The sequence below is a fragment of the Thamnophis elegans genome, chromosome 12, assembly GCF_009769535.1.
Source record: "Thamnophis elegans isolate rThaEle1 chromosome 12, rThaEle1.pri, whole genome shotgun sequence".
Taxonomy (NCBI): Eukaryota; Metazoa; Chordata; class Lepidosauria; order Squamata; family Colubridae; genus Thamnophis; species Thamnophis elegans.
The window spans coordinates 4,574,159-4,588,945 of NC_045552.1; the positions used below are offsets into that span (position 1 = coordinate 4,574,159).

The following is a 14,787-nucleotide window of genomic DNA, read 5'->3' on the forward strand; positions in this document are numbered from 1 at the left end:
TGTCGTCTTCTCCTCGCAGCAGGATCTCCCCCCCCCCCTTCCTCCCCCTAAGGTGAGACCCATCCGACCTTGCACGGAGGGGAGAATTTTGTTAGCCAAATGGGGAAGGGTCTCCGCTCTGGCCAGAGATGCCCACCACCGATTGCTCGCTTGCTCCCTTGACGAACGGGGTTGGGGGAGGAAGACATACGGTTGCTGGGGAAAGAGAGGAAGGCGATCTGGCAAAAATTGTGAGTGTTGTGGTTTTGTGTCTCACTCCCACTCCAGGAGGGGAATTCGTGGCAATTGTACTCTTTTTTTTTGTGGTGGAGAGTTGAAGAAGAGAAGTCAAAACAGATGGAGAAGAGGGAATTACGAGTTACGGGCTAAACCAGGGGTGTCCGAACTTGGCAACTTGTGGACCTTCCAACTGTTGAAGTCCAAACTGGTGGACTTCAACTCCCAGATATGCTGGCTGGGGAATTCTGGGAGTTGAAGTCCAGAAGTCTTAAAAGTGGTCGAGGTTTTAACCCGCTGAGCCTAAGCTTTCTCTCGTTTCTGTGGTCAAATGTCCTTGCTATCCTCCTGCTGTCTCCTTCTGTCCAGCCTCAAAGGGGTGGACAATTGAGGAGAAGAGTTGGGGGCAGAGATGGGACTTTGCTGACCTTTAATAAAGCGATGCCCCCTCCCCTTATAGGGCCAGGAGTCATCCCAGAGCCACGGGGTCCTTATGGAGTATTTAGCTGAGACTGAGGAGGGAGAATGTAAGTAAAAGTTAGGAGTTTGGGCCACGTCCATCCCGCCGCCAAATTCTCCTCCTTCATCTCGCCTCTCTCTCTTTACCTGGAACTCAGGTGAACTGAACTCTTCACCTTTTCATTCCTTTCTCATCCTCCCTTGGCAGGCTCCCCCAATTCCAGCACCATGGATGCCCGGCCGCTCTTCCAAACTCTGCTCACGCTGGCCGAGGATAACGTGGCTTTCTTCCAGAACGTCCCCACCGAAACCGGGCAACGTTTCCTGGCTGCCTTCACCACCATCCGAGAACACGCCCGGTCCCTCGAGCCGATGCTCAACCACTTCTCCACCATCTACCATATCTTCGACCTGGACGAGCACACGCCGGCCAACGGCTACCGCAGCCTGGCCCAGACGGTGCGCTGCTGCGTGGCTCACATCATCCACAAGAGCCGTTACGTGGCCGCCAACCGCCGCAGCATCTTCTTCCGAACCAACCACAATTGCTCTGAGCTGGAAGCGTATTGCGTGGCCTTGACTCAACTCCGAGCCTTGGTTTACCTAGCCCAGCATCTGCTGACCCAGAACCGCCCCGGGTACCTCTTCAACCACGAGGATCGAGGCCTCTCGGAGCAGTTTCTCCGGGAATACGTCACGATGCAGAAGGGGTGTTTTTACGGACGCTGCATGGGCTTTCAGGTGAGGATTGCCAAGGTGGCCATCTTGAAGGAGGTGAAACACACATACACAATCCTGGAGGGAAGTGTCAGGTTTGGGGGAAGATGGAGGATTTTACATTTATATATCTATCTATATATCTATATCTATATACGTATATATGTATGTATAGCTATATCAATATATCATCTATCTATATCTATCTATCTATCTATCTATCTATCTATCTATCTATCTATCTAGATATAGATATAGATATAGATAGATAGATAGATAGATGATAGATAGATAAATAGATAGATAGATAGATAGATAGATAGATAGATATGAGCCGAGGTGGCGCAGTGGTTAAATGCAGCACTGCAGGCTACTTCAGCTGACTGCAGTTCTGCAGTTCGGCTGTTCAAATCTCACCAGCTCAGGGTTGACTCAGCCTTCCATCCTTCCGAGGTGGGTAAAATGAGGACCCGGATTGTTGTTGGGGGCGATATGCTGACTCTGTAAACCGCTTAGAGAGGGCTGAAAGCCCTATGAAGCGGTATATAAGTCTAACTGCTACTGCTATATCTACCTATCTATCTATATCTATATCATCTATATCTATTTATCTATCTATCTATCTATCTATATCATCTATATCTATATCATCTATATCTATCTATATATATCTATATCTATATAATCTATCTATCTATCTATCTATAAAAAAAGGGACGTGGTGGCTCAGTGGCTACGACGCTGAGCTTGTCGATCAGAAAGGTCGACGGTTCGAATCCCTAGCGCTGCGTAACGGAGTAAGCTCCCTTTACTTGTCCCAGCTTCTGCCAACCTAGCAGTTCGAAAGCATGTAAAAAATTCAAGTAGAAAAATAGGAGCCACCTTTGGTGGGAAGAGAACAGCGTTCCGTGCGCCTTTGGCATTTAGTCATGCTGGCCACATGACCACGGAGATGTCGGACAGCGCTGGTTCTTCGGCTTTGAAACAGGGATGATCACCCCACCCCCCCTAGAGTCAGGAACGATTAGCACAGATGTGCGGGGGGGAGGGGCACCGTTATCTATTTAAAAAAACTGGAAGTTTTTAAGAAGAGATTGGGTAACCATTGATCTGAAGTAGTGTAGGGTTTCCTGCCTAAGCAGGGGGTTGGACTAGAAGACCTCCAAGATCCCTTCCAACTCTGTTATTCTATATATATATATTTAATAGGATTTTGGTATATATGCATGCATGTGTTTGTTTATTTGTTTGCATCCCGCTTTTTGTTATTTTTACAAATAACTCAAGGTGGGGAAACATATCCCACACATCTTCCTCTTCCTATTTTCCCCACAATAACAATCCTGTGAGGTGGGCTGGGCTGAGGGAGAGAGGCCCAAAGACACACCCCCACAAGCTGGTTTTAGAACTCGCCATTATTTGGAATTAAGGAGAAACTTCCTAAAAGTGAGAGCTATTAACCAGCGGAACAGCTTGCCACTAGAAGTTGTGGCATCACAACTGGTTCCACCACTGTTTTGTTTTTTTTAAAGAAGAGAGTGGACAGCCATTTGTCTCAAATTATATCTGGTCCTCTGCTTGAGCAGGGGGTTGGACTAGAAGACCTCCAACGTCTCTTCCAGCTGCCTATTCTTTTAAGCTCTTTGGTCTCACCCCCAGCTGGAATTTTTTTTTTTTTGAAGAAATTGGACTTTGTTTCCCTGCTGATGATTCATTTTGGGGGGGGGGGGGCTTCTCCCCCTCCTTGGGGCAGGAGGTTGTGTTTGCTTCTTTTGATCTGTTTTTGGAACGCACGCAAACACGAGACTGGTTGGGGAAATGTAGTTTGCCAGAATAGTTTCCTGGAGGGCCAGAAACATCCTGAGGAAGTCAGCTTGTTTTATTATTATTTATTAAACAAATTTATACAGCCGCCCAACTCATCCGTAGTGATGCAAAGGGCGGCGTGCAACATTAAGTTATTTTTTTTTCCCCCCTGGAGAGAAGAGAATTGCTGATTGTTGAATGTTTTGATTCTACAGCAGCGTTTCTCAACCTTGGGCCCTTTAAGCGGTCTGGACTTCAACTCCCAGAATTCCCCAGCCTGGGGAATTCTGGGAGTTGAAGTCCAGACCTCTTAAAGGGCCCAAGGTTGAGAAACACAGCTCTGCAGACGTCAGAACTCCTGTTATTTCCGATCAGCTATTCATCTCCACTCCTAACACACAGACACACAACCAGAGTTCGTCAAAAGGGACCCTGTTAAGCCACAGCTGCTTGTCACAGCTGCGGCCTCCCTACAGCGGTGACCTTGCTATTTAATTATTTTTTCCCCCACTTTCCCGTACAAGCTGCAGCCTTGACCATCCAGCCCTGAACGGTCAGGCACGTTCCTGCATTCCCCCCCCTCCCCACCGCCTGTCTCCAGCTCTCTTGCCTGTCACTCTCGCTGCAGTGATCCGGTGACTTCTGCCCTTTGCCGATTGTGGTGACAGCAACACACATGCATACCTGCCCTTTGTGTCCCGATCCGTGTACGCTTGAGCTCATGGGCAGCGTGACCGGACGCAATTCACCGTGCCAGTTTCTAGGCGAGATCTATTTCACTTGTACCTCCAAAAAGCTCAAACTGCCCCAAGAGCTGCCGATTCTGTTTTACGGAGGAGTGATTGAGTCTGTCATTTGCACCTCTGCCACCCAACAAGAGAGACACGGACTTCAGAGGAGAATTAGAACTACGGAATTGCTTCCTTCCATTGAGGATCTGTTCATTGCCCGAATCAAAAAGAGGGCTGTGAAAATATCTACAGACCCCTCGCATCCTGGACATGAATTGTTTCAACTCCTTCCATCAAAATGAGGCTATAAGGCACTGCACACCAGAATAACTAGACACAGGACAGTTTATTCCCCGAATGCCATCACTCTGCTAAACAACTCATTCCCACAACACTAACAAATTATTTACTAAGACTGCATTACTATTATTCTCCTCATCCTTCCTATAGCCTATCTCCTTTTCTCCTTATGATTATAACTTTGTTGCTGGCATCTTTACAGTTTATAATATTGTTTTATTTACCGTAGCTCATTCTACGGTGTTGATTCCATCACTACGTGTTGTGTCTTATGATTTATGATGAACATATTTTTGTGGTGACTATGATCGTGGTTTATTTATCCCTTATAATTTTTAGGTACAACGAGAGCTTATGCACTGAAGACATATTCCTTGTGTGTCCAATCACACTTGGCCAATCAAGAATTCTATTTTATAATATGATTATGCCATGCCATTCTAAATTCCATGCCATTCTAAATTCCATTCCATTCTAAATTCCATTCCATTCTAAATTCCATTCCATTCTAAATTCCGCATCATTCTATTCCATTCCATTCTATTTTCTATTCCAATTCTATTCTCTATTCAATTCTAATTCTATTCTCTTATTCTATTCTTGCATTTTGAATTGTATATCCTATAATAATGCCTTATTTGAATTGTGATGCTTCTGACACAAATACGTAAAATAAATTTCAGTAATAAGTAGATTCAGTTCCGGAGCCAGGGTATTGAAATGGCAGGCAGATGCTAATGAAGAGATGGATAAAAGCCTTCTAATAGCATGGGAGATAAACTTTGGCTATGAGATTGAAATGGGCAAATGGTGGGATCTATGGAGTAAGACCATTAAACTTACAATATCTACAGCATTCAAAGAAAACATATACAAGATGGTTTATAGGTGGCACTTCCCCCCAACGAGGTTAGCCAAGATGTTTCCTGGGTTATCTCCATTGTGTTGGAAATGTGGAAGAAAGGATGGCACATTCTACCATATTTGGTGGTCCTGTACTGAGGCCACGAAATACTGGAAAAGGATTAAAAAATGGCTAAAAGTGGTTACCGGGGCAAGCATGGAATGGAGACCTGAGAACCTTCTACTAAGCATTAAACCAGAAAACATGAGCAGTTCAATATGGCATTTGAGCCTACATATAATTGTGGCCGCAAGAATAACTTATGCACAATTTTGGAAATCCACTACCATACCGTCGGAAGAGGCTATAATTAAAAAAGATCTATGAATGTGCAGAAATGGACAGAATGACGGGTTGGCTGAGGGACAAAGGAGAAACGGAACATTATCTTAGCTGGAACTTATGGTATATGTGGGCGACAAGGAGAACAGCAGGGACTTAAAAAGGGGGAAAGTTAAAAGTGAACATGGGTATTGTAATAGATCCCTGAACTTTGCAATGAGAAGATGGGGCTTAGAGACCTAACAATGAGGAAGGAAAGAAAAAAGTTGGGCTGTGAATGACTGTCACCGCGGGGGGGGGGGGGGTTGTATGTTTAAATTTGTATTTGTATGTTTTACTCTTAAAAAAATGTATAACTAATAAAGATTACTTTAAAAAAAGAAAAAAAAAGAAAAGAAATGGCAGGCAGGGTTTTAATGTCACGAGGATTTTAAAAAAAACCATCAGGATTGCTCGCCAATTCTCATGTCGCTTCTTGACCTTTGCAGTTTGCTCCTTCGATCCGGCCCTTCCTGCAGACCATCGCTATCGGCCTGGTCTCCTTTGGGGAGAATTACAAACGTAACACTTCCAGCATCGGTGAGTATCAAGGCTCAAGTACCTCCTACAGCAGGGATGTCAGAGACAAGGGCCGGGGGCTGGATCCGGCCCGCGGGGTGCTTAGATCTGGGGGTGCCCTGGAAACAGTGAAGGGCCAGCCTGCGGTGCCTCTGCCAGCAAAAATGGAGCTCGGGAGGGCTGTGAGCAACCCTCCCAAGCTCCATTTTCACTGGCAGAGGGTTGCAGGAGGGTGTCTCAGCCGAAAACAGAGATTGGGAGTCCATTTTCACTGGCAGAGCATGTGGGCCATCACAGGTGCCCCCAACACCAATTGCATTAAACTGGCCACGCCCACCCCAGCCCCCCAAAGTCAAACACAACCCTGTTGCGGCCCTCAATGAAATTGAGTTTGACACCCCTGGCCTACAGTAAGAGTTACATGGTGGGTGTGTTGCCCTTGCTGATCCTTCCCTTCCCCTAATGTGAGAAGGTCCTTGCAAGAAACCTAGTTATCCCAAAGGTTGATCTCTCCTTCCTTCTTTCCTTCCTTCCTCTTCTCTGTCTCTATATCTATCTCTTCCTCCCTCCCTCCCTCTAATCTTGTTCTCTTTCGTTCCTTCCTTCCATCTATCCATCCATCTCTTCCTTTTCCTTCCTTCCCTTCCCTCCTTCCCTTCCTTCCCTTTCTTTCTTCCTTCCCTTCCTTCCTCCCTCCCTCCCTCCCTTCCATTTCTCTCTCTATATCTATTTGTTCTTCCCTCCCTCTAATCTCCTTCCTTTCATTCACCCATCAATCTCTTCCTTTTCCTTCCTTCCTTCCTCCCTTCCTTCCATTTCTCTGTCTTTATATCTATCTCTTCCTCCCTCCCTCTAATCTTGTTCTCCTCCCTTCTTTCCATCTATCCATCCATCTCTTCCTTTTCCTTCATTCCTTCCTTCCTTTTCTTCCTTCCCTCCTTCCTTCCGCCCTCCCTTCCATTTTTCTATATCTGTTTCTTCTTCCCTCCCTCTAATCTCCTTCCTTCCTTCCATCCATGCATCCATCCATGCATCCATCCATCCATCCATCCATCCATCCTCTTCCTTTCCCTTCCTCCCTTCCCTCCCTCCCTCCCTTCCATTTCTCTGTCTCTATATCTATTTCTTCTTCCCTCCCTCTAATCTCCTTCCTTTCATTCACCCATCCATCAATCTCTTCCTTTCCCTTCCTTCCTTCCTTCCTTCCATTTCTCTGTCTCGATATCTATCTCTTTCTCCCTCCCTCTAATCTTATTCTTCCTTCCATCCGTACATCTCTTTCTTTCCCTTCCTTCCTTCCTTTTCTCTGTCTCTATATCTGTCTCTTCCTCCATCCCTCTAATCTTGTACTTCGTTCCTTCCTTTCATCTATCCATCCATCTCTTCCTTTTCCTTCGTTCCTTCCCTTCCCTCCTTCCCTTCCTTCCTCCCTCCCTTCCATCCATTTTTCTATATCTATTTCTTCTTCCCTTCCTCTAATCTCCTTCCTTCCATCCATCCATCCACCTCTTCCTTTCCCTTCCTCCATTCCCTCCCTCCCTCCCTTCCATTTCTCTGTCTCTATATCTATCTCTTCCTCCCTCTAATCTTGCTTTTCCTTCCATCCGTCCATCTCTTTCTTTCCCTTCCTTCCTTTTCTCTGTCTCTATATCTGTCGCTTCCTCCATCCCTCTAATCTTGTACTCCTTTCTTCCATCCATCCACCTCTTCCTTTTCCTTCCTTCTTTTCTTCCTCTGTATATCTCTCTCTTCTTCCCTCCCTCTAATCTCCTTCCATCCATCCACCTATCCACCTCTTTCTTTCTTTCCCTTCCTTCCTTCCCTCCCTGACTCTTCCTCCCTCCCTCCCTCCCTTCGTGCAGGAGTGGCCGCTGGCTCTCTCTTCATGAGTGGGAAATTTGCCATTGACCCTGAACTTCGAGGATCGGAGTTTGAGCGCATTACTCAGAACTTGGATGTACATTTCTGGAAGAAATTTTGGAACCTCACCGAGACGGAGTTGCTGGCGGTGAGTAGCAACTATGAATATTTTCTTGGAACACAAAAATTCAAAAAGATAAACTGGAAAAAAAGAGCAGATCTGAAAGAGCTTCATAAGGGTAAACAAAAAAATGGCTTATTGCTTCTGTTATGACTACTATAACTCTTATTATACAGGTACTCCTCGACTTACAACTACAATTGTGTCCCAAATTTCTGCTGCTAAGTGAGACATTGGTTGTCACCCTTCTTGCCACCGCTGTTAAGTGAATCACTGCGGTTGTTTCGTTAGGAACGCAGTTGTTAAGTGAACCTGGCCGCCCCCATTTCCTTTGGTTGTCAGAAGGTCGCAAAAGGGGATCGCACGACCCCGGGACACCGCAACCGTCATAAATACGAACCAGTTGCCAAATGAATGTCTGAATTTTGATCGCGTGACCGTGGGGATGCTGTCGTAGGTGTGAAAAATGGTCCTTAGTCCCCTCTTTCAGTGCCGTTGTAACTTTGAACGGTCACTAAATGAACCGCCGTAAGTCGAGGACTACCACGGACAAGAGGAAAGGCAGGAGATAACTGAAGGAGGCCTAATCTAGTCCCTTGTTCCTAAACACGTTCTGTACATTGAATCCTTAGGACAGTGTTTCTCAACCTTGGCGACTTGAAGCCCTGTGGACTTCAACTCCCAGAATCCCCCAGCCAGCACAGCTGGCTGGGGAATTCTGGGAATTGAAGTCCACAGGACTTCAAGTCACCAAGGTTGAGAAACATTGCCTTAGGGAAAGATATTGGCTATCCAATGTGCAGCAGCTGCCAAAAAATCCAACACAATCCTAGGCTGCATAAGCAGAGGGATAGAATCAAGATCAAGTGTTGATACCACTTTATAATTCCTTGGTAAGGCCACACTTGGAATATTTGCCTCCAGTTTTGGTCGCCACGATGTAGAAAAGATGCGGAGACTCTAGAAAGAGTGCAGAGAAGAACAACAAAGATGATTAGGGGACTGGAGGCTGAATGAAGAACAGTTGTAGGAACTGGGTATGTCTAGTTTGATGAGAAGAACTAGGGGAGACATGATAGCAGTCTTCCAATATCTCTGTGGCTGCCACAAAGAAAAGGGAGTCAAGCTATTCTCCAAGGCACCCGAGGGCAGGACAAGAAGCAATGGGTGGAAACTAATCAAGGTTCACCCACGTAACACCTATCCTCCGCGAGCTGCACTGGCTGCCTATTGGTCTCCGGATACGCTTCAAGGCGCTAGTCGTCACTTATAAAGCCCTTCATGGTATTGGACCTGGGTACTTGAGAGACCGCCTGCTGCCAATCACCTCCACTAGACCGATTAGATCCCACAGACTAGGCCTCCTCCGAATTCCATCTGCCGGCCAGTGTCGACTGGCAACTACCCGGAGGAGAGCCTTCTCTGTGGCTGCTCCGGCCCTCTGGAACGAACTCCCCGTGGAGATTCGAACCCTCACCACCCTCCAGGCCTTCCGCAAAGCCCTTAAAACCTGGCTGTTCCGACAGGCCTGGGGCTAAAGAATTGTTGCCCCCGTCTCGAATGGTATGACTGTTGTGTGTTTTAAATTATGCATTGTTTTGTGTCGTTTTTAATTTTGTCTGTATCCCCCTTCCCTGGTTTGAGTTGTGAGCCGCCCTGAGTCCCCTTCAGGGGAAAAGGGCGGCATATAAATAAAATAAACATTCAAACATTCATTCAAACTTAGAACTAAGGATAAATTTCTTACCGGAACAATTAATCAATGGAACAACTTGCCCTCCAGAGGTTGTGAATGCTCCAACACTGGAAGTTTGCTGGATAACCATTTGTCTGAAACAGTGTAGGGTTTCCTGCCTAAGCAGGGGGTTGGACTAGAAGACCTCCGAGGTCCCTCCCAACTCTGTTATTCTACTCTATTCTATTTGAGGACAAGCCAGTTTTTAATCTCTGTTTTATCCTTTCCTCTCATTGCAGTCGCTGGCTAGTATGGCTTCCTCACAGGTCCGGCTGTCCCGAGCCCTACTGGTCCCACCCCATTCCTTCGAGCTGCCTCTGGCTTCTAACCCCAAACTGACTGTCACCATCACACCTCCGGTGGCCCACACTGGGCCAGGAGCCGTCCAGATGAGGCTCATCTCCCACGAGTTGCGTGAAGGACAGGTATGGACAGGCTGAGGAATAGCATGTTCCAAGCATAGCAATTTGGGGACCATCCCTGCTTGTTGATGAAAGCAAAACGTATCTTTGGCAAGCAATGCAGCAGAGCTGGGAACAGATTCGGACAGTGAGGAGGTTGGGGAGGAAGATGGGCCAGTCCTGGAGTCTGGAGAAGGCTCTGATGAGGGCTCTGTGTCAGAGGCGGAGTGGGGACCAAGGCCGTCTGCCAGTTATCAGCTGCCTTCAGAGTCAGACATCAATGAGGCAGACGAACAGCTGGAGCCTGTTCCCAGTGTGCGCATGCACAGAGTTGTCAGAGGAAGGGAACGGCTAAAGAACAGGGGGTTTGATTTGGGAGTCGGGCCACAGGTGGACGGTGAATGGCCCCTCCCAGAGGAAATAAGAGAGGAGCGAAAGGGGAGTGGAGTTTGCAGGAGATAATTAGTCTGGTTAATTAGTTTGTGACTCTCCGAGACTCCTTGCCAAGTTCTGCAGATACCGGCCTGGCAGCTCTCCAAGCCAGATAAGGTCTGTGACCGTAAATCCTCCTTTGAAAGATTTTGGCGGCTGTGAATGAGCAGAATTGACAGTCAATTAATAAAAGGTTTTTTTGCCAGCACAGGAAACAAAGGAGTTTGTTTCATGCTCTTGGGAAGCCTCGGTTATAACAAACAAGGAAACCTCGTGCCCAAGGCAGGAGATGGCTTAGAACAGGGGTTTCCAAACTTTAAGATTTTTGGACTTCAGTTTGGTTGAGGAATTCTAGGAGTTGAAGTCCATAGATCTCAAAGTTTGGAGAACCTTTGCTTAGAATCAAAGGTTTCCTTCTGGATAAGTATCTTTCTTTGCCAACTGGTGACATGATAGCAGTGTTCCAGTATTGGAGGGGCTGCCACCAAGAAGAGGGAGGTCAATTTATTTTCCAAAACACCTGAAGAAGCAACGGATGGAAACTTAATCAAGGAGAGAAGCGACCTGGAATTAAGGAGAGACTTCCTAACAGTGAGGACCATTAACCAGTGGAACAACTTGCCACCAGAAGTTGTGGGTGCTCCATCACTGGAAGTTTTTAAGAAAAGACTGGACAGCCAACTGTCTGAATAGCAGTAGCAATAGCAGTTATATACCGCTTCATAGGGCTTTCAGCCCTCTCTAAGCGATTTACAGAGTCAGCATATCGCCCCCACAGTCTGGGTCCTCATTTCACCCACCTCGGAAGGATGGAACGCTGAGTCAACCTTGAGCCGGTGAGGTTAGAACCGCTGAACTGCAGATAACAGCTGAAGTGGCCTGCAGTACAGCACTCCAACCACTGCGCCACCTTGGCTCCTGAAATGGTATAGGGTCTCCTGCTTGAGCAGGGGGCTGGACTAGAAGATCTCCAAGGTCCCTTCTAGCTCTGTTCTGATTAAATCAACCTTGTTTTCCTCCTTTTGCAGCTTAGCGAAATGCTTCCCAGAAACAGGTGCTGGTGTTTGTCACAAGATCCCTGAAGGGATCACTCAGGCACCGTAGGGAGGAAGCGGCGAGAGGCTTGCTTTAAGCCTTTGGGAACCTAACGCAGCAATCTCTTTTCTTCTCTTTAGGATAGTGAGGAATTGCTCAAATTGATGCGGCCGGAAGGAACGCTGGCCCTGGAGCTGCCCTGGAAATCCAAGACCCTTCCTCCATCCCCCTACCTCTTGGTGCATTTCCACGGAGGGGGTTTCGTAGCCCAGACTTCCAAGTCGCACGAGCCTTACCTGAAATCGTGGGCTCAGGAGTTGGGGGCCCCTATTCTTTCAATCGACTACTCGCTCGCGCCCGAGGCTCCGTTCCCACGAGCGTTAGAAGAATGCTTCTTTGCCTACTGCTGGGCCATTAAAAACTGCCACCTCTTGGGTAAGGAATTCGGAGTGGCCCAGTGATGGGATTCAGCCGGTTCGCACCTATTCGGGAGAACCTGTTTGGGGGGGGGGGGGCGGGGTTGGACTAGATGACCTGCAAGGTCCCTTCCAACTGTGTCAATCTGTAATTTGGTCTCTCTGCTTCTCTCTCTCTCTCTTTGTCGCCACCATCCCTGATTCCTTTTCCGTTCCAGGTTCCACAGCACAAACGGTGTGCCTTGCCGGGGACAGCGCCGGCGGCAATCTCTGCATCACCGTCTCCATGCGCGCAGCTGCTTTTGGGATCAAGTTGCCGGATGGGATCATGGCGGCCTACCCCGTCACCCTCTTGGAGATCGCCGCCTCGCCCTCGCGCCTTCTCACGCTGCTGGACCCGCTCCTGCCTCTCAGTGTCTTGTGCAAATGCCTCAGTGCCTACGCAGGTGAGGGATCTCGCTGGAAAATGGGGAGGAAGGGCTCCGGGGTTTCAAAAAATTTTCGAACCTACTCTGTGGGTGTGGCCTCCTTTGTGGGAGTGGCTTGCCGGCCATGTGACCTGGTGGGAGTGGCTTGCCGGCCATGTGTTTTCTTTCTTTCTTTCTCTTTCTCTCTCTCTCTCTTTCTCTCTCTCTCTCTCTCTCTCTCTTTCCTTCCTTTTGTCTCTCTGTCCCTTTTTCCTTTTTTTCTTTCATCTCTCTCTCACTTTTTCTTTCTTTTTTCTTTTTTAGTTTTTTCTTTCTTCCTTTCTTTCTCTTTCTCTTTCTCTCTCTGGGTGAGTCTGTGTGTTTGTGTGTGTCAGTGGTGGGTTTCAAAAAATTTTCAAGCCTACCCTGTGGGTGTGGTCTCCTTTGTGGGAGTGGCTTGCCGGCCATGTGACCTGGTGGGAGTGGCTTGCCAGCCATGTGTTTTCCTTCTTTCTTTCTCTTTCTCTCTCTCTCTCTCTTTCCTTCCTTTTGTCTCTCTATCCCTTTTTCCTTTTTTTCTTTCATCTCTCTCTCTTTTTCTTTCTTTTTTCTTTTTTCTTTATTTATTTCTTCCTTTCTTTCTCTTTCTCTCTCTGTGTGATTCTGTCTGTGTGTGTGTGTCAGTGGTGGGTTTCAAAAAATTTTGGAACCTCTTCTGTAGGTGTGGCCTGCTTTCCGGGTCCACTGGTGGAACCTCTTCTAACCGGTTCGGTAGATTTGACGAACCGGTTCTACCGAACTGGTGCAAACTGGTAGGAACCCACCTCTGAAGGGCTCCCACATTGAAGAGAAGTGGGACAAGAAAGGTTGAAGGTAGAGCTGGCGACTGAAAACCCCCCAGGCATCCGTGTCAGAACTGGAGGAGTTTAGGAAGGATTGGGCCCATGATGTAGGACGAGCTTTATTTCAAAGTTGCCTTCCAGGTGCAGTTCAGGATGCTGGTTGTCACCTGTAAAACCCTTTATGGCAGAGGGCCTATATCAGGGAATTGCTCAACAGGTGTCCAAATGGAGTCAGAGACCCTGACACAAACTTGTAGTTTTATATACCGTATTTTTCCGAGTATAAGACGCATTGGAGGATAAGACGCACCAAGGTTTTGAAGAGGCAAATTTTGTAAAAAAAAAAAAAAAAGGTTTTGCACTCTACAAACCTCCCAAAAACGGCCCGTTTTTCGTGAAAATGGGCCCAGTTTTTTTTTTCAAAAAAGGGGTATGAATAGCCTTTAGGAGACTTGTAGAGTGCGGGGGGGGGCAAAAACAAGCAAAAAACTGCCCTTTTTTTGCAAAATTGGGCCCATTTTTGTCAAAAAAAGGGGCATGGATAGCCTTTAGGAGGCTTATAGAGGGCTGGGAGGGGGTGGGCAAAAATTGAGCAAAAAAAGGTCTGTGGGTCAATGAGATGGGACCTCTGTCTCTGCGATCAGGACCCCAAGCCAGGATGTCCGACCTTGGCTGGGGAATTCTGGGAGTTGAAGTCCACCAGTCTTAAAGTGGCCAAGGTTGGACATTCTTAAATCCAAACCAGTGGTGGGTTGCAGCCGGTACTCCTTGGCACAGGCGTACTGGTTACCTGCCGGGAACACCGGGTTCCATTCCAGTACGGTGCTCCGGAGGGCCCGCCCTCTCTCCTTACCTGTATTTGAGCTCTTTGGCGCTTCCGCACACGCATGGAGCGTACAGCGCTTGCGCGACACTCTGCCAAGCAGCTGGAGCATTGTGGAGGCGTCGCAGAGCGTTGCAGGAGGTAAGAATACATCTGCGTGCTTGTGCGCGCATGCTGAGCACGTTCATGTGGTGGACGCCGAGCCCCGTTCCACCATACCGGTTGCAACGCGATCCGGAACCCAGCACTGAGCCAAACACTTCCCCTTCCTCATTTTTTCTCTCTCAACCCGCAGGAATGGAGTCCGAACAGCCTGATGACTTGAGCTTGGAGAAGCTGGACCCCATGAATATGATGCGCCGTAACACGGCCCTCCTTTTCCGAGACTTGCGCCTGGGTGCGTCCGCCTTGGTTGGCTCTTTGATGGACAAGACAGGCAAGCACAATAGGGCGGGTGCAGGAAATGGTAAGAGGGGCCTTACCCCCAGGCTCCAAGCTGCCAGCTCCCCTGCTTCGTCTGCTGCTGCCTTCCTCTTCTTCGCCTTCCCACGGCAGACGTGGCACTAGCTCTGAGAACCACCCGGGCTCCGTAGGGCGTGTCCTGTGGCCGCCTAGTGCCGATGCTGCCAAACTCCTTACTACCGTATTTTTCAGAGTATAAGACACACCAAGGTTTGGAAGAAGCCATTTAAAAAAAAAAAAAGGTTTTGTACTCTGCAAATCTCCCCAAAACGGCCCGTTT

General features: G+C 47.8%; 1 protein-coding gene across 5 annotated transcripts in view; it reads left to right on the plus strand.

Moving 5' to 3' along the window:
- The window catches only part of LIPE (lipase E, hormone sensitive type), a 32,513-nt gene that overhangs the window by 14,531 nt on the left and 3,195 nt on the right, over positions 1 to 14,787 (plus strand). For 2 of the 5 annotated variants that reach the window (XM_032228426.1, XM_032228430.1), the window contains 7 exons: positions 884 to 1,416; positions 5,904 to 5,994; positions 7,836 to 7,981; positions 9,929 to 10,114; positions 11,698 to 11,992; positions 12,192 to 12,419; positions 14,341 to 14,511. In XM_032228426.1, the coding sequence (XP_032084317.1) occupies positions 884 to 1,416; positions 5,904 to 5,994; positions 7,836 to 7,981; positions 9,929 to 10,114; positions 11,698 to 11,992; positions 12,192 to 12,419; positions 14,341 to 14,511 (1,650 nt within the window). Of the gene's footprint in view, positions 1 to 4; positions 744 to 883; positions 1,417 to 5,903; positions 5,995 to 7,835; positions 7,982 to 9,928; positions 10,115 to 11,697; positions 11,993 to 12,191; positions 12,420 to 14,340; positions 14,512 to 14,787 lie in introns of those variants that run through there. The other 3 variants (XM_032228428.1, XM_032228427.1, XM_032228429.1) reach the window with 3 other exon arrangements.